The 24,570-nt window shown below is 30.0% G+C and overlaps 2 protein-coding genes across 11 annotated transcripts in view; one reads left to right on the forward strand and one right to left on the reverse strand.

Annotated features, from left to right (window-relative positions):
* LOC139491743 (phosphatase and actin regulator 1-like) overlaps positions 1-14,994 on the reverse strand; it is a 70,700-nt gene extending 55,706 nt beyond the window's left edge. For 2 of the 8 annotated variants that reach the window (XM_071279593.1, XM_071279604.1), the window contains exon 1: positions 14,863-14,985. In XM_071279593.1, the coding sequence (XP_071135694.1) occupies positions 14,863-14,974 (112 nt within the window). In that variant the 5' untranslated portion in view covers positions 14,975-14,985. Of the gene's footprint in view, positions 1-878; positions 3,075-6,936; positions 6,973-7,080; positions 7,150-14,862 lie in introns of those variants that run through there. The other 6 variants (XM_071279613.1, XM_071279621.1, XM_071279586.1 and 3 more) reach the window with 5 other exon arrangements.
* Positions 14,995-15,099: 105 nt separating this feature from the next.
* Positions 15,100-23,924, forward strand: LOC139491789 (syntenin-1-like). 3 transcript variants are annotated; one of them, XM_071279668.1, is made up of 8 exons: positions 15,100-15,370; positions 15,964-16,971; positions 17,259-17,462; positions 17,774-17,944; positions 20,621-20,796; positions 21,478-21,649; positions 22,013-22,104; positions 22,794-23,924. In XM_071279668.1, the coding sequence occupies exons 2-8, from the start codon at positions 16,918-16,920 to the stop codon at positions 22,846-22,848; spliced, it is 924 nt and encodes a 307-aa protein (XP_071135769.1). In that variant the 5' UTR covers positions 15,100-15,370; positions 15,964-16,917; the 3' UTR covers positions 22,849-23,924. The 3 variants fall into 3 exon arrangements, with proteins under 3 accessions (XP_071135769.1, XP_071135763.1, XP_071135775.1); XM_071279662.1 differs by having other exon boundaries at positions 15,100-15,334; positions 16,898-16,971; XM_071279674.1 differs by having other exon boundaries at positions 15,167-15,233; positions 16,898-16,971.
* Positions 23,925-24,570: the final 646 nt, after the last annotated feature.

Consider the following 24,570-nt stretch of genomic DNA (forward strand, 5'->3'; position numbering starts at 1 on the left):
ACGACTTTTTCTTCATTTAAAAAAAATATTTGCTCAGTAAATTGTAATAAAAAAACACTACCAACTTGGCACGGACAAGGATTTGTATACTACAAATCCTTGTCTAGGATCATCTGGATGATCAAGGATCGTAGCAATATTTTCTATAAAACCAGGTTTAATCCACCAGATAAGAAATTGCCAAGTAAGGAATATGACCGTTGTTATCCATTCTTTTGATGTGTTTTAGCTTTTGATTTTGCTATTTGATTGGGGACCTGCCATTATCCTCGGAGTTCTGTAGTTTTGTTATTTTACATTTTCTTTATACTATAAAACATATGGTCCTTACTCTTTCAAATCCAAAAAATCAAAGATTATCAAGGAACTAAGAATGTATTCTTCCTCTTTCCTTTTTTATCATTTGAAGAGATTATATGATAGACAGGTTTAAATTTTCTTTACATAAAATCTTTGCTAATTCCTTTTCTTAGTATTCATTATTTCCAGCACCGATAAAACCAATCTGTCCTTGCCCTAAGCTTGTATAAACAATGTGTAAGTAAACAAATCTATATGTTATAACTTAAACCAATAATTATCAATGTATATTAAATTTACAAGGACAATACACTGGACAAATGGTTATTTTTAGATCAAGTACCATGTACAAACAATTTAATAGTATCAATAAAACCACAACTATTAAGTCCATCCTTACATAGTGGTCAATACATTTATGGTATTTCAACAGTGGCATGCCACAAATAGATAACAATTGGATGTTCTGTTTAGAATAAAAGTGTACAAAGAATATTTTCAAATTTACTACCATAAAGATATATACAACAATGAGCAATTATAAATACTAAATGAATGTAAAAATAAAACGATAATACCTTTGTCGTCAGCTTTTATCTCTTTTTCTTTCTCTTTTTTTTTAGATTTCTTTTTTCTTCGAAACCTCATATTTTTTTGTCACAAAACTAATCCATTTTCTTTACATAAAAAAGCGTGAAAGAAATCTCAGCTGTTTAAAGAAGTATCCTTTTTGAATGAATGAAAAATAAATTCCTTCTCCTCAACAGTTTAAACCACCTTGGTACATTAAACTTCAAGTTAATACTCTACTATCTTTGTAGAAATTTCACACACGAATGAATTGTGATTTTCCTTGTGACAGGTCTATGAATCTGACACCCCTTAGGCTCTGTGTAATATACGATTTGTGTAAGTAAGACTTAGAACACACCTACTGGTATATAGATATGAATATCATTAATACACCTGTGATAATCTAGGTCATCAACAAGAATGTGAGTACTACATCCTTTCTATACCTAAGATCTCATTTCACTTAATTTCACAGTTAATTTAACAATGTTGATACAAGTTATTTTCTGGTGTTAGTACTTTAACCATACAACTGGCTTAGTGACTTCACATGTTCAAATTCACTATAATTATCCAAATATTTATAAAATTCCAAATATTTGATGGGATGCTGTCTAACGCTGTGTTTTCCTAGAATTGTTGTTTGTTAGTGAGAATGACCAGAAACCAGAACATTCCAATATAAATTGATTTAACCAATACAAAGGATTTCAGAAAGGTAAACCCTAATCAATATTATATTATTTGTAAACAGAGCTGGACAGGTTAATGATTTTACTATCAAATTTGTGTTATTAGCTGATAGCTTGATCAGATAGGGTATTAAAATGTTTATTGTTATTTTCTCTTTTTTTCCTTTTTTTTTTTTTTATCAATTATGATCATTAGCCTAAACTTTGCTGTTGTAAAAATGCAAGTACCACCCATTATTGTCAATTTAATTGTACGTTTTTTTGGTTTAATTCCTCCCATTTAAGAAATTGAATACTATTTATTATAAGAAATCAATTACAAACATGAAAACTGATGTTGTACAAGGTAGGACTGATCTGATTTGATAACAATTTTGTTTTTAAAAGAGTACTTTCCAAATATGTAAACAATTCAGAACTAATGACCAAATCAAACTGAAGCTGCAGTTGTCCCCTGCAGTTGTCCACAGTAAAATGAGATTTTTAATTCTTGACTTTTACTTTGAGGTTGGGAGGGAGTTCCTAATAGTTTAATCCCTTATACCTATTTTCATGTACATAATAATGTATGCATTTTTCTGTCCTGACACCTGTGACACATCATATTAAATAACTTGACAACAGAATCCATTTAAAAATAAAAATATAGGTTGAAATGTATCAGAATTGCACTTCAATGCCTGCACTCATCCTTATCAGAAATGATATACCATCCAAATATGGAACTATTAATGTTAATGATAAGATAAAATTTGATAAAAATATCAAATCAAACAAGGGAATATCTAAGTACTAAAAAACTGTAATATAACTGGTAAGTACTGGTTATAAAATATATGGTCCAAAATATATGCACAACTTTCTTTGTGTTAAAAAAGTTGTATTTCTGTAAAACTAATGGACTGCTGTCATGCAAACTACTAATAGTACTGCACTAATAATGTTCAAACAGCCTACACCTATGACAGCAGGGTTGGAAATTGTTTTGAAATAGTGCTGTAAGCTGCACAGAAATATGCAAAAATAGTTGTTGACAAGGAAATTTGAGTAACTTTCAGTTTTTTCTAAATTTTTAAAAACTTTAAGATTAATGCAATAATTTGTGAATTATGTAAAAGCAGTAATCATCTTTTTGTCACCTATTTATGTAGTACATGTAAATATGGGTAATTCGTTAGGTCCTTTCTCTAATAAAGTTTTCATCTTGCAAAAAATAAATTTGATTGGAAATTAATATAGACAAATTCATCAATTTTTCCGTAAAATGTATAAAGGAACATACCTCTAGATTGGTGAAAGTGATGCCACCAATTTGAACTTGATCTGTGTTGGGTAAGGATAAGAATTGTGTATATAAGTACAAAAGCATATGGTTGAGGCAACCAAATTATAGAAAGTTGTTGACACAGAGATATTCATATTCTGTCAGCAGAAAATTCGAAAAAAAACACCATCTAATGGACAGCAGTATTGCTAACTTATTCAGGGTTGCTGGGTCATGACCTAGGGGACAGGGCCTCATTTAGTTGTCAAACTAATATGCAATGATAGTACATGTAATGCAACTTTATAGAAAATATCATTAATCTATCACAAGTGGTTAATACCAAACTATTACAGGGTAAAAAACTAAGTAACATTGAAACTTGCTTATTAGTTAAAAGACAGTGGACATTGACCTAGAGGGTAGGGTCAGAAAATATTTACCAAAGACCAGCTGGTATGATCAAACTTTATGGAAAACATCAACGATCTATCACAAGTAGCTCCAATCAAACTGACTTTAAAAGCAGAAAACATAACAATTGATGAGGATGTCACAAGTGTCTAGAAAATTAAAAAAAATGTCTTGCCTAAAGATAGTTTTGGATTAGGTGAGACAAAAAAGCTGTAGGTTACTGAGCTTTTTTCCAAGCTGCAGGTCATAAGAATTGTACAGGGAGAATCCCTTGTAGAAAGAAAACTAAATGACAAAATTTTGAAATATTTGAATACAGACAAAGCCAAAGGTTAATAGGGAGGGGTAAGCAATTACAAGGTCAACCCAACCACATTCTCTATGAGCCTGTCCAAAGTCAAAAGCCCGTAATTCAAAGGTTGCTTTCTGCCTTATTTGTTTTAATTTGATGTTTTTAAGGATAAACATGGACATCAGTTTTCTTTTTTTGAATAGTTTTTAAACAAAACCTTTACTGTTATTTGAGATCATTTATATGACAGAAGACCCCCATACTACCTTAAATGTTCAAAGTAGATTCCAAGATACTCAGAGACTACAATTGACCCTGTGTTTTCAGAGGAAAGAAATGTTTTCATTAAATTTGAAACAAAGTACACGTAGACCCATGGACAATCACAGACAATTGTAGGACAGATGGCAAAAGCTCATTGACATTTTATCATTTGGTCTAGATGAGTAAAGACCTGAACATAAAATGAAATTATATTAAATCTCCTTTATAGAGGTACAAAAACATGAAGTTTATTACATTTTTTTTTTTCATTTTCCATTTGTAGAGATTTTTAAGTCATTTTTAACCATATTTTATATTCACCTCATAATAGCATTCTTAATTATCATTTTTACCTGCAAACTTATAAATCAACATCTTTGCAACAACAAAAATCCCTATTGTTTTATATTTCAGTGTATTCCCATGAGGGTTTAAGCATGGTGGTCCCCACATGCATTAATTAAGATCCTTTTCCATTAAAATATGAAATAATTCGCTATACCCTTTATAGGCCTCATCCTTCATAATTCATGGCTACCACAGTAAACCCAATCCCCAAACATCCATTTCTAGGCCCCATCTTTCAAAATTCATTACTACAATCCTTTCGGTCACCTCCCATCCCCCCCCCTTTAAAAAATGTCTTAAAAGAACACAGTATTGCTGAATGTAAAATGATTGTAGTCTCTCTAAATAGAATTTACATGATTTTTTTTACATATGCTTATACACTTGCAAATGTGTCAAAATTACATTAGTCTAATGGCCATCATGTCAAAACTTTCAAATTAGAAGGATTGTAATACCAAACTTAATCTATTGGGACAAGTCAAATATTGATCATGGGCCCTAAAACTATCAACCATTTTCAAATAAGATTTTTTACACACCATTATTCTTGCTATTAATTTACGTGAAGTTTTTATTGTTATATATGTATAGTTGAAACCCCTACATCATAGCCTACATGTAAATAAATCTAATGTCTCTGTAAATCATTGTCATAAATCCACCAATGAAAGAAGTTGATTTTCAAATAATTAAGGATTAACATATTTTTCATGCACAACCTATTCATGTTCTTTAAGTCTATTTTTCAAGTTATTGAACCCAGCCTAAAAAAACAAAATATAAGTAGCTTGTACCAGTGAACTACATACTACGAATTTGCAATAATTTAATATTACCATCTTTAAATAATTATTTTAAACTAAATTCACCTTTGTAATTTCATCATAATAAAATGGAAAGCACCAGATAATTTTTTAATAAAAAGTTTAATCAGAAATTTTACACTTGATATATTTTGCAAAATAAATACATTACATGTACTATTTAACTATTTAAATAATGCTAAATAATATACATATATATCAAATATTACATCGAAGTTATTTCTTACTTCTAAAACATAATGAAATGTTGTGAATAATCATTGTAAGGAATTTGCCTATAACTTGCCCTCTATTGGAAATAAACACAAAAAATATTTTTTTTAATTATTTTGATCAGATGTTTTCATTTTATTTAATTTAAGCTTACATTTCACTAGTACAAGTTACAATCAAATTCTAGAAAATCTGGCTAGGAAACATGTAGTTAAGCATTGAAATGTCTGATACTATCAGATGGTGACAACATGTGTATGTCTGAAGGCAATATTTCTATGTAGTCCTTTAACAGCAAAGTGTAACAGATGGCTTTGATGACAAGATGTAATATTAATCATTTATCAGCTGATCACACAAAGCCATTAGTGATTTATCAGAACTATTGCCTGATCATAAGTCAGGTATAGAATATTCAGATTTATCTCCCTTGAGTCAAATCATTTAAGTCATACAGAATTATCTCCCTTGCATAATGTGACTGCACAGTTCAGTTTACCCAGTTTTTCACTTTAAAGATAAGTTTAGCTCTAACAAATATCAAACAATCAATTTAAAATAACATAAATTTTACATATTTATAATATTTTGTAAAAGCCATGCAAAGATTTATAATAATATAGGGAAAGAATTTGGATTCACCTTACCGGTATATTTATTATTCCTCATTCTATCAAACCATATTAGAGAAAGCTCTCATTGCTATCCACTAACGAACAAATTCTCTAACAAAAAACACAAAGTTTCAAATAACTTTTTGTCCCAGTATACATAACAATCATCTTAGATATTTTATATACTGCATGCAGAAGGAAATCAGCTGTGTATGGGCATTTTTACAGAAAATTGTGAAACTAATTGATTATGATTTGCAATTGAGTTAAATTTGCAGAGACAAAACTGTCATTTATCATCTAAAAATAGATGTCCATTAAAAAATAATTTGGTTTTTGCTAGGATCTTGAATACTGTTATATAGAAAAATTTGCTCCTTTACATAATTAGCTTATAGCCTTAAGTTCGTTTCTTTTATCATGCATACTTTTTAAGGCTTAAACGCTGACATATGATAACAGGTTTATCTTTATTTGTTTTGAATTCAACTTTCAGGTATATTTCATGTTTGTTTTTGTTGCAATAGTAGATAAGCGTGGTAAGATTAAAGCACATACTCTATCAATGATGTAATATATTCTTAAGATATATTAGAGGCTAAAGTATGCATCCAGAAAGAATGAAACACTGTTAAATCTTTATCTTTAACCAATATACATGTAGGACTATTTATGTTTTATTTCTTCGAATAACTAGTTTCAAACTTTTTCATAATTGTTTTTCAAGATTAATCTCCCTTTTTATAAAAATATCAGTCTGTTATTTACTTTTGTCTATGAACATGACAGCTTCAATATTCATAAATGTCAAGCTGAATAAAAAATACTCTCTAAAAAATATTTAAAAAATATCAAATGCAAATTGTACAAAACTTCAAGGATATATACTTCAATGATAATCTATGAACATCAGAAATTTATTTTTAAAAAAACTTTAGAAAACAAGAAAGCACAATATAAGAGCTGATAATATATAAATATCTTTTCAGTCATCTGTCAAGCTCAATTTGAAATGAAATTCAAAATATTACTAAAACAAGTCAAGCACTGAAAGAAGTAATGCAAATTTATGGATATACTCTTGTTCATCTGTAGAAATGTTGATACAACATTAAAAAATAAAATACAAAAATACCTCCATCGCTGTCTGAATCGCCAGGATCATCTGTACCTGTCAAATACACAAGTTCAAAATGAAAATGTGTAAACTATAGTCTGTCAATCAAATATCTAATAAAATTGTAACGAGTGATCAGTAAGGAAGTATGGTAAGTCTTACCTTGCATACTAATTATAATCTAACAGAGTAGTTTAGTATGAAATTAAACAGGATGTCACGTGTAGTTTCAGTAGTAGAGGAAACTGTCACTAACTGTAAGAGGATAGGATTTTATCAAAAAATCATCAGGAATCAGATACAAGTACATGAATGTTACAGACAAATAAATGTTAAATTTTATAAGTTTCACCATATTTGCCCATTTAGAAAAACACATGAGGCTGAGTTTCAAGGACAGTGGGGATCCAGATTATTTTTTTAAAAGAAGGGGCCCACTCCAGTCATGCTTAAGCGATTCCCTATATATAATCAACCAAATTCTTCCTACAAAAAGGGGGCCTGGCCTGGGAACCCTGGCCCCCCTTAATCAGCCTCTAAAGGAGCATGTTCTGTACATCTATTCTAGTAAAACTCCTTCTCTGTGCATGGTTCAGTTGTAAATCTATTAATACTGTAAATTCAGAAAACATTGTATGCATTTTATTTTAATATTGCAATTTTTGAAGAATGAACAAAATTGTGAGATTAATCATTGATATTTAGGAAAAAGCTGCATAAATAAAAACCATGCAATAATTTCTGAATTTACAGTATTACTCTCAGTCGTCATTCTTACAAAAGTTTTGCAATATTTTCTCTTGTTCTCAAATTCCATAAAATATTTATAGCACTTGAGTTAATAATAGTCTAATTGACCACCATTAGCTTCAACTGTAGATCTAATGAACCTGTCAATGTTTTTTACCTGCTTCTGCTATATTCAGGACAGGCAAAGCCTACAAAATCCAAACAATGTGTCAATGGTGATCATGACACCTTCTTAACCTCCATTTATTTTATTTATTTTGATAATTTTATTTCAAAGTATGATTTAATGTCCATGATGTTTTTCTTTTATTGTAGCATACATGTACATGTAAATGTAATTTTTTTTATTCAATTCCGTAATTTTGTCCAATCCAATTTTGTGACATAAATAATCATGCATGTCGTAAGAAAATTAAAGTGCACTAACTTCAAATTTTCAAAACTTTTTAATTTTAGTTTGAGTTTATAATTTAGCTCTAAATCTGACAGCACTTTAAACTCCTCTGCAATACATTTGCAAATTAGTGCTAAATAGTATGCTTAACAATTTCAAATACATAATTCCTGCAAAGTTTTGTGTGAGATTAATACAGTACCAGTCATAGTTTAATTTTAAGATATTATTACTGTGAAAGTCATAAGCAGCAAAAGCTAAGGTGTTTGTGTTGAGGCTCTGCAAATCAACCTTCTTTTAGACTTTATACAAAAAAAACTAGAACAAAAGAATTGTACTTATAGGCGCGCATGTCTATTGATCTTATATATCTTCATGTTAAGTGCTTTACAGAAAATAACCAGGTGCTCCGCAGGGCGCAGCTTTATACGACCGCAGAGGTCGAACCCTGAACAGTTGGGGCAAGTATGGACAAAACATTCAAGCGTGATACAGCTCTGAATTTGGATTGTGATCAAATATTTGACATTACATGTTTTTTTTTTACACAAAACAAATGTCAAGATTTTACAAATCAATTAAAGATTTCTTCTTCAAACTTTTTAAATCTAAAATTAAATAGTTGACACAGCATAGGTTTCTGACACAGAATGAATGTGGTCTAATGAACTTAAAAGTTTGTTTTTTTTGCCTTTGAGCAATTCACTATGCTGTTGAATATTAATCCTCTCAAAAAATGTTTGAAGAAATTTTCTTTTTATTTATGAAATCTGAAATGAGAAAAATTTAACCCCCCCCCTTTTTTTTCACATCCCCGTTTCCCTTTTTCCAAAACTGATATCAATTCAAATTTCTAATGGAGTTTGCAACAATAACTACTCTTTTAAATACATCATAAAATATTAAAATGTAAAATAAAGTGCTTGTTATCACTGAATGGTAAAGATTGGTTGGTAGTAAAAGTGAATATACATTGTTTATTGTATAAAACAATAATAAAAACTTCATCAGCAACATTTTATATTGGCAAATTTCCAATGAAGTGATTTACATAAAGTTATTGGCAAATAAAAATAGAAAATGACATCATAGTCATGTCTGGCAAATGTCCAACATACATTATCTAAAAACATTTTAGATAAGATAAGGAAAAAAGCTTCATCAGCAACATTTTATATTGGCAAATTTCCAATGAAGTTATTTACATAAAGTTATTGGCAAATAAAAATAGAAAATGACATCATAGTCATGTCTGACAAATTTCCGACATATATAATAAACTACTATTCTATACAAAGAAAGATAACTCCAATTGAAAATTAATTGCTATTGCACAATATTGTGCAATTAGATATTTCTTGCTATTGTGCAATACTGTGCAATTGAAAATTTCTTGCTATTGCACAATACTTGATATGGAATCGGATTGTTTTAATCTATCAGTTGGTAGTAAAAGTGAATATACATTGTATATTGTATAAAACAATGATTTAAGTTGATTCAACTACTATTCTGGACAAAGAAAGATAACTCCAATTGAAATCCAATTGGAATTTCTTGCTATTGCACAATATTGTGCAATTAGATATTTCTTGCTATTGTGCAATACTGTGCAATTGAAAATATTTGCTATTGCACAATACTGTGCAATTGAAGATTTCTTGCTATTGCACAATACTGTGCAATTGAAGATTTCTTGCTATTGCTGAATACTGTGCAATTGAAAATTTCTTGCTATTGCACAATACTTAATATAATAATTTTGGATCCTGATTTGGACCAACTTGAAAACTGGGCCCATAATCAAAAATCTAAGTACATGTTTAGATTCAGCATATCAAAGAGGCCCAAGAATTGAATTTTTGTTAAAATCAAACTTAGTTTAATTTTGGACCCTTCGGACTTTAATGTAGACCAATTTTAAAACGGGACCAACAATTAAGAATCTACATACACAGTTAGATTTGGCATATCAAAGAACCCCAATTATTCAATTTTTGATGAAATCAAACAAAGTTTAATTTTGGACCCCGATTTGGACCAACTTGAAAACTGGGCCAATAATCAAAAATCTAAGTACATTTTTAGATTCAGTATATCAAAGAACCCCAAGGATTCAATTTTTGTTAAAATCAAACTAAGTTTAATTTTGGACCCTTTGGACCTTAATGTAGACCAATTTGAAAACGGGACCAAAAATTAAGAATCTACATACACAGTTAGATTCGGCATATCAAAGAACCCCAATTATTCAATTTTTGATGAAATCAAACAAAGTTTAATTTTGGACCCTTTGGGCCCTTTATTCCTAAACTGTTGGGACCAAAACTCCCAAAATCAATACCAACCTTCCTTTTATGGTCATAAACCTTGTGTTTAAATTTCATACATTTCTATTTACTTATACTGAAGTTATGGTGCGAAAACCAAGAAAAATGCTTATATGGGTCCCTTTTTGGCCCCTAATTCCTAAACTGTTGGGACCTCAACTCCCAAAATCAATACCAACCTTCCTTTTGTGGTCATTAACATTGTGTTTAAATTTCATTGATTTCTATTTACTTAAACTAAAGTTATTGTGCGAAAACCAAGAATAATGCTTATTTGGGCCCTTTTTTGGCCCCTAATTCCTAAACTGTTGGAACCAAACTCCCAAAATCAATCCCAACCTTTCTTTTGTGGTCATAAACTTTGTGTCAAAATTTCATAGATTTCTATTAACTTAAACTAAAGTTATAGTGCGAAAACCAAGAAAATGCTTATTTGGGCCCTTTTTGGCCCCTAATTCCTAAAATGTTGGGACCAAAACTCCCAAAATCAATCCCAACCTTCCTTTTGTGGTCATAAACCTTGTGTTAAAATTTCATAGATTTCTATTCAGTTTTACTAAAGTTAGAGTGCGAAAACTAAAAGTATTCGGACGACGACGACGCCAACGTGATAGCAATATACGACGAAAAAATTTTCAAATTTTGCGGTCGTATAAAAATTGCCGAATTTTTAATAATTTTTTTTTACATTTACATGTTTGAAACACTATAATTCATTTTAAATTTTTAAATTCTTATAAATTGCAGATGGTTAACCTTGAAAGAAATAGTTGATTAGCTAATTGCAGATATTGATTAAAACTTTTCTGTAACAAAATATATTTCAATCTGTACAAAAATATGGGACTGTCAAGTTTATAACTAATCTGGTTAGGCAGAATTTATCAAAGTATTTGTCTACATTTTGCTCAGTTTTGAAATCAAGTGAGCCTGTAGAGTCTGACTAGTCTGGAAGTTTTGTTTGCCTGGACCCTAATGTCATGTATGTAATGACACAAAAGTTAACCTATTCAGGGACTGAAACACAAGGATGAATGTATTATACATTTACTCAGATTTATTTATATGAGGAGACCTACATAAATGTAGGCCTTATGATCAATAGCTCAGCTTTCCAATACATAAATTTGCTATATATATATGACTTCATTCAATGATTATGTTTAAACCCACCAGCAAAAATGCTGTTGATAAACAGTGATATCTGCCTATTAACAACAGTTACAAAGTTAACCAGATGCTCCACAGGGTGCAGCTTTATATGACTACAGAGGTCGACCCTGAACGGTTGGGCCTAGTATGGACACAACATTCAAACTGGATACAGCTCTGAATTTGGATTGTGATTAAATAGTTGACACAGCATAGGTTTCTGACACAGAATGAATGTGGTTTAATAAACTTAAAATTTGTTTTTTGCCTTTGAGCAATTCACTATGCTGTTGAATATTAATCCTCTCAAAAAAATGTTTGAAGAAATTTTCTTTTTATTTATGAAATCTGTAATGAGAAAAATTTACCCCCCCCCCTCCCCCGCAGCCCAATTTTTTTTCACATCCCCCTTTCCCTTTTTCCAAAACTGATCTCAATTCAAATTTCTAATGGAGTTTTCAACAATAACTACTCATTTAAATACATCATAAAATATTAAAATGTAAAAAAAGTGCTTGTTATCACTGAATGGTAAAGATTGTTTTAATTTATCAGTTGGTAGTACATTTTTAAAAGTGAATATACATTGTATATTGTATTGTATAAAACAATGATTTAAGTTGATTCAACTACTATTCTGGACAAAGAAAGATAACTCCAATTGAAATCCAATTGGAATTTCTTGCTATTGCACAATATTGTGCAATTAGATATTTCTTGCTATTGCACAATATTGTGCAATTGAAAAAACTTGCTATTGCACAATACTGTGCAATTGAAGATTTCTTGCTATTGCACAATACTTAATATAATAATTTTGGATCCTGATTTGGACCAACTTGAAAACAGGGCCCATAATCAAAAATCTCAGTACATGTTTAGATTCAGTATATCAAGGAACACCAAGAATTCAATTTTTGTTGAAATCAAACTTTGTTTAATTTTGGACCCTTTGGACCTTAATGTAGACCAATTTGAAAACAGGACCAAAAATTAAGAATTTACATACACAGTTAGATTCAGCATATCAAAGAACCCAAATTATTCAATTTTTGATGAAATCAAACAAAGTTTAATTTTGGACCCTTTGGGCCCCTAATCACTAAACTGTTAGGACCAAAACTCCCAAAATCAATCCCAACCTTCCTTTTATGGTCATAAACCTTGTGTTTAAATTTCATAGATTTCTATTTACTCATATACTAAAGTTATGGTGCGAAAACCAAGAAAAATGCTTATGTGGGCCCTTTTTTGGCCCTTAATTCCTAAACTGTTGGGACTAAAACACCCAAAATCAATCCTTACCTTCCTTTTATGGTCATAAACCTTGTGTTTCAATTTCATAGATTTCTATTTACTTTTACTAAAGTTAGAATGCAAAAACTAAATGTCTTCGGACGACGAGGACAACGTGATACCAATATACATGTACGACCAAAAAATTTTCAATTTTTGCGGTCGTATAAAAAAAAGCAGGGCGAGATAAAAATTTAATATGTCATGTTAGTGGCAGATTGATTTTAAAAATATTAGTCACATTTAACTTATTGAGCTTGATATGTGTTAATACTCCTTAATAGACAGTTCAGTAACATGCAAAGGACACATTTCAACAAAGATCTATGAGAAGAAAACAAAAATAAACACATAATTATTTTATAACAAAAACATATGATCCCCACGTAAATTGTTCTCAACACTCTGAAATCTTCTGTCATCTTCAACTTCTAGTATAGATGCATTTGCATCTTGACTTCATTGATTGTCTCAAGTGCAATATAGTTATCATAAAACTCAAATGCTTCTCTCAAGGTTCTCTTGCTTCAAATACAAGCAGAGAATCTTTCTTTGGTTTTATGAAATTTTTGTTGCCTTGAAATGCTTGAATGTCTTTATAAAATTCCTTTGTAAGTCAATTATTTGAATTTGAAAGTGAGGGAAATAAATTAACAAGTTTCTACTCTAATGCAGAGTAACATTACAAAAGTTCAGAGTTCATGCATTTATAACTTGTATGTCAATTGATACTTGGACATTTTACTTACAAAGAACAACTACTACACAAGTTTATAAATCAATCCAAATTATAATTTATATACCAGTCTCACTTCTACCTAATTGTATTTTTATGAAAACTATTGCAATATATCATTTGCTCAAATGTGATGCTGTATTTTGAAAAGAACAACATTCACAACGACAGGCTACATGCCTTTTGAAGAAATAATGGCTGTGAAAATTAACATGTAAATGTCATTCATGGTAGTCATGGTAGTACAAGTGTCATCACCATCCCACAACAACCAGACATTTTCTACAGAAAATTAAAAAAGAACCCCTGAAAGATAGGGGAGACAAAACAGGCCTATTTCATTTTTTAAAGACATACGTACACCGTCTAGCTGAAATATCAACAGAAAATCTTTAGCATCCACAAAGTACATGCATAGTGAAAACTATCTCAGAATTCCAGCTCAGACAAACCCTTTTATAATTCAGCTTCCTACCAAGACAATTAAAATTGGAACATCCGATGTCACTAAGATTCAAATCTCAATTTGATGAATGACCTGGAGACCCGAGTAATTCTGAGTAAACTTGTCATAGGTTATGGTTATTGTGACACGACAACAAAAAGCATTTTTTTTTCCATGTATGTCACAGTTCAAAATGATTGACCTACGGTCAACTGTGGTAATTTAACTAATTCTTTTAAAAAAAACTTTAGATCGGTTAAAAGCAAGATGTTCACAGATGTTGTAAGGGGTCCCCATTTGTGACGCAAGTAATTAAGGGTTGACACACTTTGAAGTAAAGTCTCTGATTAGACTAAATAAACAGTAGAACATGTAGAAAACAATCAATGCAATTTGAAAGGCATTTAAAAAAAACTTTCAAAATGTCTATTAAAAATTGCAAGTAAAGACTAATTTCCGATAACAAAATACAGGAGCAACTTATTTCTTTATATGTTACCAATAGCCATTGTCATTAGACAATTGATACACGCAGTGTTTCACTGTTGTCTGTTGAAACTGACAAAGTGACAGGTACCTAAAATTAGGAGTCTCATATTATTTGAATGAAAGATGGAATAGAAAACAGGACATCCTTAATCATAATTCTGTCAAGAAGTAACTGTTTGACATACAAATTTTCAATACATGATTTAATAAGTTCAACCAATTCAATTATTGTGAAAATTGACAAAGGAAGTGACTAAATTTTGAACTGGAATTTTAAAGTTTATATCGACCGGGGTGGGGACATTTTCTCTTTGTTTAATGGCTGATTTGATAGAAATTTGTTTATTATTACCCTTGACAGACAGTGTGTCTTTTTGTTCGTCCAGGTTTGGTTGAGGATCACTGTTACTGCGCTGTCGTGTGTATTTTTGTCCAGTTACACTTTCATCTGTTTTGGTGGCCATGATCGGTGATGGCCATTTTAGGGATTACTTCCGGTTTGATTGGGGGTCAACATTTTATAAAAAAAAATATCTCATTTTAAAGATAGGTTTTGGCAACTGAAACAAAAAAATATCAATCTGTTCACATAATTTTTTATTTTATATTTGATAAACAATGGTCACCGGAAGCATCGTGATGTTTACTGTTACTAAAATTAGAAGTGAAAGTCAAGGGCACATGACTAATGACGTCATCTAATCAGGAGACATTGTGAAAGGGGTAATAGTCATAATATTCACAAAAGACACATAAATACATATCTACCTTTCATTCAAGAAGAAATATTGTCAAGAGGAAAATCGAATTATTGTCGATAACAGGTACTAGATAATATTTTAATTGATTTTGTTATTAAAGTATGATCAAGCATTAAGGTTCATCATAAGGAATTGAAAAATATGGCCGTGTTTACACCTCCAAAATTACTATGAGTACAGACAAACTGGTACATCCAGGAAAGTTTTAAGGCATGGCAGGAACTAGATATATAAAAGTTATATGAAGTCTACGTTTCAGAAAATTAAAAACTTACCTGGATTTTGATGTTCATTTTTTTCCAGTCTGCAGAAGATAGCAAAATAAACAAACACCCGAGTTTCATTTGATACGGTCCACTCAGTTACACAGTTTAAACCTGTTAAAACACCTATTGTTTACAGGTGTCTATTGTCCATCTATTGTCCATTTAAATCAATACTACTCACAACATTGATTATATGAGGGGAGATTCTCAATCGTTTTCACTACTTAGTTAATTTTTGCACCTTCTGCAGGAACGAAAAAAAATGGATAGCAAAATCTAGAAAAGTTTATAATTTTCTGAAACATAAAATGCATTTAAAATTTATATATCTAGTTCCTGCCATCCCTTAAAACTTTTGCAGGTGTATAGGTTAGTCTGTACTCAGAGTAAAATTTAGGGTGTAAATACGGCCATTTTAGCCAAAAGGTTATGATGAACCTTAATTCTAATTCAGAAAAATAAATAATTGACAACAATAATAAATGTCAAATTGATTATTATGCTGATTAAGGAAACATAGGTTAAAAAAATGCAACTTGGTGTTTAAAATACTCATATAACATGCTGTCTAACAGAAAGAATTTGATCTACAGTTTCAGTACTAGAATATAAAGGTGTGTGTTTTTTAAGATCAATAATGAATAAACAACTTCCTGAAAGTCATGACAATGTATATCCTATTTCCTCACCTTTATTACAGTTTGGAAATCTGTAATTCAAGTGTTTGGTTTGATTTTGAAAATTCGTTTGTGCCAATAAAATATTGTCTATTGTCTATTGTCTATGAAAATCTCACATTCACCAAATGTACAGTTTTAATGAAAAGATAGTTATCTATATATGCAGTTGTCTTCACTGCAAAAAACAATGAAATCTAGAATACTTATCAATTTACGTTTGTAAATACATTAATAATACTGTATACATGCATCTGATGTGTGATTTGCAAATTCAAATGGGGATAAATTTACAACATGTAGCAGCAATATTCATATTTAGATTTACATACAACATTCTGTTGATGGAAAAAAGTAAAAATCAAAAATGTTTTCCAAATATTTTTTTCAAAAGTGGAAGTATTATGAAAGATAAATAGAACCTTAAGCTTACTGACAGACCCATCTGTAGTACCATACCCCTCATCTAATAGGCTATTAGATGACAATACATTTGAAATCCACAGCTCAAAGATTAATTTTTTGATTAATTGCTGCTTTATGTTGTGCATGTTCCATATGTTCTGAAAGGTCTAATACGCTGATGTAGCAAAATGTCATATTTACGAAATTTATACATGTAAATGTACATTTGTATGTTTTAATAAATTAAATCATTTGAATTATACATTTTTTCTTTTCAGATCTACTTAAGTAAAACAAGATGTCTCGTTTATACCCAACATTAGAAGATATGAAGGTTGACCAGATGCAACAGGTAGGGTTTAAATGTCATTGATTTAGAAAAGTCCTGGCAAGGCCCTGTTTTAGTTGTTAATTACATGTATTTTGTCAGTTATTTTGTGATTATTTAAAATTGTTAGGTATATTTGTTTACAGCTTCAGTTATATTAAATTTATGATGCACATTCTTTACCTGATAATATTATATCCTTTTAGTGTACTTCATTTAAAAGTGCTGTGTTCCATTTTATGTGTAAAATGTACTTTGTTTATAAATTCTAAATTGACAAGAACAACCAAAATGTATCTCTTATATTTTAGGCTCAGCATCAGTATGAGTCATCAGCTGCAAGTCAACCAATCACATACCCTCAACAAGGGGCACCTGCTACCTACCCACAACAAGGAACAGCAGCTCCCTACCCACAACAGAGTGGATCATCTCTGTATCCCTCACTAGGAGAGTACATGGGATTAAATCTCACTCCAGAGTTTCTTGAACAAAACATGCCAGTAGTAGCACATGTAAGTTTTAAATCCTGCAAACTGAAAAGTTTTTTTTCCTAATCTGCATTTTAATTTAAATATTGTTAAGTAAACATTTATTAAGGCTTAGAGCATACCGAAGTATCTTTCAATTTTCTCTCTCACTTTCAAGAATAGATTATCAATTTTTTTCACTAATAAATCATTGAAGACTGAAACATCTATAATCAATACGAAATTCACTGAAAGAAAAAGAATATAGGAAAAATATCTGGAGTCAATGTTTAAGTTCTAATTTGATTGGAAACACTAATAGTCTATTGTATATAAGTATTTATTAAATGTTTCAGAATATGCAGATAGCTACTACACCAAGTCCTAGTCAGTCTATGATTGCACCAATAACTGGACAAGGAAACAAAGGTTTAGTAAGAGCTGAAATCAAAGGAGGTGTTAGGGAACTAGTAGCATGTAAGGATGGTGATGGCAAAATAGGTCTTAGATTACGTCATATCAACAGTGTAAGTCATTTATCTACAAAATAGGTCTTAGATTACTTCATATCAACAGTGTAAGTCATTTATCTACAAAATAGGTCTTAGATTACGTCATATCAACAGTGTAAGTCATTTATCTACAAATTCATTCAAAATAATTTTTAAAAAATCACAAAAGGAATTTAAAAATGTATAAAATGAACATTTATTCAAAAACAAATTCCACCTACATCCTGTACATACTACATGTAATTGCATGAAGACTAAAAGTTATCAATTCATTAATTACATCAGTATAAAAATATTTAGAATTTGATGAAAATAGATTTATGTCTAAATTTTACAATTATTTTTATACGACCGCAAAATTTGAAAAATTTTTCGTCGTATATTGCTATCACGTTGGCGGCGTCGTCGTCGTCCGAATACTTTTAGTTTTCGCACTCTAACTTTAGTAAAAGTGAATGGAAATCTATGAAATTTTAACACAAGGTTTATGACCACAAAAGGAAGGTAGGTATTGATTTTGGGAGTTTTGGTCCCAACATTTTAGGAATTAGGGGCCAAAAAGGGCCCAAATAAGCATTTTCTTGGTTTTCGCACTATAACTTTAGTTTAAGTTAATAGAAATCTATGAAATTTTGACACAAGGTTTATGACCACAAAAGAACGGTTGGGATTGATTTTGGGAGTTTTGGTTTCAACAGTTTAGAAATTAGGGGCCAAAAAAGGGCCCAAATAAGTATTATTCTTGGTTTTCGCACAATAACTTTAGTTTAAGTAAATAGAAATCAATGAAATTTAAACACAATGTTAATGACTACAAAAGGAAGGTTGGTATTGATTTTGGGAGTTTAGGTCCCAACAGTTTAGGAATTAGGGGCCAAAAAGGGACCCAAATAAGCATTTTTCTTGGTTTTCGCACCATAACGTTATTATAAGTAAATAGAAATCTATGAAATTTAAACACAAGGTTTATGACCATAAAAAGAACTTGATTTTGGGAGTTTTGGTCCCAACAAAATAAGGGGCCCAAAGGGTCCAAAATTAAACTTTGTTTGATTTCATCAAAATTGAATAATTGGGGTTCTTTGATATGCCGAATCTAACTGTCATGACTGTGTATGTAGATTCTTAACTTTTGGTCCCGTTTTCAAATTGGTCTACATTAAGGTCCAAAGGGTCCAAAATTAAACTTAGTTTGATTTTGACAAAAAATGAATTAGTTAGGTTCTTTGATATGCTGAATCTAAAAATGTACTTAGATTCTTGATTATTGGCCCAGTTTTCAAGTTGGTCCAAATCGGGGTCCAAAATTAAACTTTGTTTGATTTCATCAAAAATTGAATAAATGGGGTTCTTTGATATACCAAATCTAACTGTGTATGTAGATTCTTCATTTTTGGTCCTGTTTTCAAATTGGTCTACACTAAAGTCCAAAGGGTCCAAAATTAAACTTAGTCTGATTTTAACAAAAATTGAAATCTTGGGGTTCTTTGATATGCTGAATCCAAAAATGTACTTAGATTTTTTATTATGGGCCCAGTTTTCAAGTTGGTCCAAATCAGGATCTAAAATTATTATATTAAGTATTGTGCAATAGCAAGTCTTTTCAATTGCACAGTATTGCGCAATGGCAAGAAATAACTTATTGCACAATATTGTGAAATAGCAAATTTTTTTTTAATTAGAGTTATCTTTCTTTGTCCAGAATAGTAAGCAAGAAATATCTTATTGCAAAATATTGTGCAATAGCAAGATTTTTTTTTAATTGGAGTTATCTTTCTTTGTCCAGAATCAACTTAAATCTTTGTTATATACAATATACAATGTATATTCACTTTTTACTACCAACTGATAAATTAAAATAATCTTTACCATTCAGTGATAACAAGCAGTTTTTTTACATCCTAATATTTTATGATGTATTTAAATGAGTAGTTATTGTTGCAAACTCCATTAGAAATTTTAATTGAGATTAGTTTTGGAATAAGGGAAAGGGGGATGTGATTAAAAAAATTGGGTTCAATTTTTCTCATTTGAAATTTCATAAATAAAAAAGAAAATTTCTTCAAACATTTTTTTGAGAGGATTAATATTCAACAGCATAGTGAATTGCTCTAAGAGAAAACAAAAATTTTAAGTTCATTAGAACACATTCATTCTGTGTCAGAAACCTATGCTGTGTCAACTATTTAATCACAATCCAAATTTAGAGCTGAATCCAGCTTGAATGTTGTGTCCATACTTGCCCCAACCGTTCAGGGTTCAACCTCTGCGGTCGTATAAAGCTACGCCCTGCGGAGCATCTGGTTATGAATGTTAAGAATGTGACAAGATAGAGAGTTGTAACAGGATGATTTTATTCACCATTTTTATGTCGAAATGTGCTTTCAGTAATCATTTTTGTGCATAATATTTTTGCAATCACATGAAGTAATCATCAAATTATTTCTAAACATCAGGGATTCTCAATAGATTATTACAAATATTTTGAAAAAGCATATAATTGGATGTATGTGAAAACAACTACCAATGTGCTATGAATTCTGTGATTAGAGAAATGGTGTTATAATGGTTTAAAAGTAGTAGTGTTATCCCCCTTTGGTCATATTATAGGGGTCAACAATATTTTTGTCTATAGTTGCATCCACTCTCATGAAAGTCTTTCTCTCCTTATGTGAATCATATTGTTTTCAGGGTTTGTTTGTTGCTCTTGTACAAAATAATTTGCCAGCAGCTCTAGCAGGGTTACGGTTTGGGGACCAGATTTTACAGATCAATGGACAGAATGTAGCTGGTTGGAATACAGATAAAGCACATGAGTTCCTGAAAAAAGCAAACCCTGACAGAATTACATTTGCTATAAGAGACAGGTAATTTACTGGATAGTTTATCAGTACTTTAAAATATCTTACATGTACCCTATAGATCCTGCTTCTTTTAGACAGATGATGATGTTCAATTTTTTTTCTTAAGGAACTCTGTAATTATTAAAAGAAAAAAAATCAATACATAGAGATTTTAAACTGAATAATATTTGATGGAGGGTTGCCATAAAAAATTCTAAAACTGTTCAACTACTTGATTGGAAATTGTTTATATTATTCTTTTAACCTTTTCCTTTGCTTTGCTAATTGCAAAATAGAACTTGTCTGAATATTTAAAGTACAACAAAAGGAGACTTGTTTGGATTTAGAGACACACCAAAGCAGTCTTTTTAAAATAAGTAATAGTAAATAGGAAGGAATTTTATAAAACAACTATAATAAAGTCTGAACCTGCCCTCACCACAATCCTTATCACTATCTACAAATTCATAACAACTAATATAAAAAAAAAAAAAAAAAAAAATTTAGATACAAAGATGTTATCGTAAGACACATTGGATTTAACTATAAAAATGGCTTTAAGTTTCTTGACAAAAAGCGGCAAAAATTATATAAGGAATTAAAAACTTTTTATTTTGCAAAGAATTAATTATTTTGATAATCGAAATATTATTACTTGCATATACACTTAGATCAAAATTTCTCATTATATATATATATTTTCAGACCGTTTGAAAGAACAATAACAATGCAAAAAGACAGTGCAGGGTACATTGGATTTGTATTTAAAGATGGAAAAATTAAATCCATTGTGAAAGATTCATCAGCAGCAAGGAATGGAGTGTTAACAGACCATCATCTGATTGAAGTTGGAGGCCAGAACGTTGTTGGTTTAAAGGTAGGTGTAAATCATACCACAGCTTCCTCTATTATATCTTAATTCTTATTATTTCAAAGGATTGATTTTTTTGAAATAATAAAAGAGAATGAAGAAGTATTTTTGAATGTAATTGATAATATTATGAATCAGAATAAAGAACATTGAAAAACTAATTTAAAGATGCATATGCTTTATTTGAAGATACTGGTATTTGAAAAATGCATATATTTTCTAATGTACATGTGCATTTTAGGAACTTTCTGTTTTGAATTTTCCTAGGAGTTAAATATTTTTGTGATTTTACTTTTAAATTTAGGTTCTTATAAACACTTAATTGATATTTCATGTTATATTTATTCTTTATCTGTATTTATTTTGTAGGATGACAAAATCTCAGAAATCATTGATGCTGGTGGTAGATCTATCACAATTACACTAATGCCATCATTCTTATATGAGCATATAGTGAAATGGTAAGTTTTTTAATACATCTGAAGTCTATATATACGTCTTTTACTTTACACTGTGAATAGTTATGAAGATAATTCCCTTCATTTTGAGATTGCTAGGAAATGACCTTTAATAGTTTTATATATAAAAGAGAGGATTATTCATTTATGGATTGCCATCATAACAAAATAAAAAAGGATTAGCATTCAAACTTATAAGTCAAAGAAATAGAGCACACCATGACTGAAAGAAAAATACCAAACAGGCGTAAGATCATTCCTAAAAACTCTACATAGAAAACTTAAGATTCAATCAGAACTACAACAAAACTGGAACATTAAGATGTTCTAGTCCTACCTGTAATGTCTGTTAGGAGGTTTATTTGAAGAAGAGATACAAATGGTGGTGGTTCTTTCTGGGCACTCAGCTTTCCTCCACCAATAAAATCTGGCTGCCACAATTTAGCCAAAAGTGATGAGAGTTGCATTAAATATCAAAAATCAATCCAGTTAAATCTAGTGATAATCCTGGATATCATAATTTAGCAAAATAAATTAATCCTTAATTTGGAAAATTTCTGGTATATGCAGAAATAATTCAACATTAAAAATCTCCCACTCAGTCTCCCTTTGTATAACTATATTGATTTACTATTATATGTATTAAGATGCCATTATGTTAATTCATACAGAATTATATATTTATTTTGTAGCATGGGTAACAGCATTGTAAAGAAATTGATGGACCATAGCATTCCAGATGTGTAAAAACAAATAAAACATAGACCATAGACCAAAATGTATAGAGAATGTCCTGTTATAAATATGTCTTTTTATATTAAAAACAGTCTATTATGAGATAGTTGTGGACCCAAAGGCTATTAAAATTCTGTGATAAAGATTAAAATCAAACCACTAGAAATCCACAGAACTCTCTGTTTAAACTGTTCTGTTGATAAAAGGGGAATTTATATGTTTGTGGTTACTTTTATACTAGTCTGATTTGTTTTTCTTCCTAAGGTAAAAGCTAAACAGGGAATCTGTGAAATATGAATGTTTCTTAAATACACAATTTCCCCACAAACACATGTTTGGAGTTAAACATTTTTATTTTGTAAAGACCTGTATTTTAGTATATTTATACTTCAAAAACTGAATTTATAAAAAAATATATAAAATCATTATTGTGATAAAAATAACACTAGTTTATTGATATGATTGTAATTAGTGTTGTTGTCTTTATTTTTTATGGCTATGGGAGCACGCATTGTTTGCAGCAAAGTAGCTGGAATATTTTTAACATATTTTTACTTACTTCTGCATAAAAACCATAATTATAAATAATGTAGGAATTACCATGTAATTTATTATCAAGCTGTAATTCATGTGTTATATGATATAATTATTTTGATGTAGTCATTTGCACAGTTATATAGTTTTGTAGATATATGTGTGATTATTGTTCATTCTGCATTGTTCTAAACCAAAAATTTCATAATAGTTTTGTGTAAAATATTGTGAAAAAAATCTTCATGGTAACCACTTCAGTCATTTAGTAAATATTTGTTATTCTCATAAGCATATTGGATAAATTTCCTTATGTCAGTTTATTTTGGAAAATTGAAACATTTTCATTTGTCTCTAAAATATAATCTAGCATAAAAAAAATCTCTTTTTGTTTTCTTGGTATATGAAGCACTCTTTTGAAGTCAAATATATTTGTAAAATCTTTGCAGAAAACACTTGTGTTCTCTTTTTTTTAGACTGTCAATGTATTTTGCTAAAATTGTGGTATACTATTTTGTTAATTCTTTGTTATTTGATATTAAAAAAATCATTCAATATCTGGTTGCTTATTATGATATGTACATTTGTCTTCAAATACAGTTTTACTATGTGTCTCTTTGACACATTCCCCTTACTATGTGTCTCTTTGACACATTCCCCATTTTCATTCTCAATTTTAATATTCTCTTTATTGTTAACTATACTGAACTTTATTGACCCATTGCTAGGTGCATAATACTCAGCGCTAAATGTTGCAAGCATATTTTAGGATAACTTGCTTTGTTTGACAGAGTAATAATTATTGAAATGATAAGTTCTAACTCAAATGGCAAATAGTTGAGAGAAAGACCTATGACAATATTGAGACACTTCCATTCCAATGATGTCCAAGCTTCTTGGTCCATGTGAGTTTGCAACCATTAAACCAATTGTCAAAAATTTGCTGGCACAAAGCACATGGAACATGTAAATAAAAGAAAGTTTGATAAATATCGTGACAGCTACTGAACAACAGAAATATATACCTGTATTTAAAAGACACAAAAAGTCTCCAATCATGAAAAAGAAATGACATTGTATTGCAAAATATAAATCAACAAGAACAGAAAAAATATGTGAATGATTTAAACAAAGATTAACCAATCCGATTGAAGAAAGCCCCATGATAAAAACATATAAAATAAAAAACCACAATGTGACAGT

The sequence above is a fragment of the Mytilus edulis genome, chromosome 1 (genome assembly GCF_963676685.1).
Source record: "Mytilus edulis chromosome 1, xbMytEdul2.2, whole genome shotgun sequence".
Classification (NCBI taxonomy): Eukaryota; Metazoa; Mollusca; class Bivalvia; order Mytilida; family Mytilidae; genus Mytilus; species Mytilus edulis.

Bases quoted from the DNA above. Each gene is read 5' to 3' on its own strand.
- LOC139491789 (XM_071279668.1), top strand. From the start codon at position 16,918: ATGTCTCGTTTATACCCAACATTAGAAGATATGAAGGTTGACCAGATG. The intron at 17,463-17,773 runs GTAAGTTTTAAA...TAAATGTTTCAG, and splicing joins ACATGCCAGTAGTAGCACAT to AATATGCAGATAGCTACTAC. The intron at 17,945-20,620 runs GTAAGTCATTTA...TATTGTTTTCAG, and splicing joins GATTACGTCATATCAACAGT to GGTTTGTTTGTTGCTCTTGT.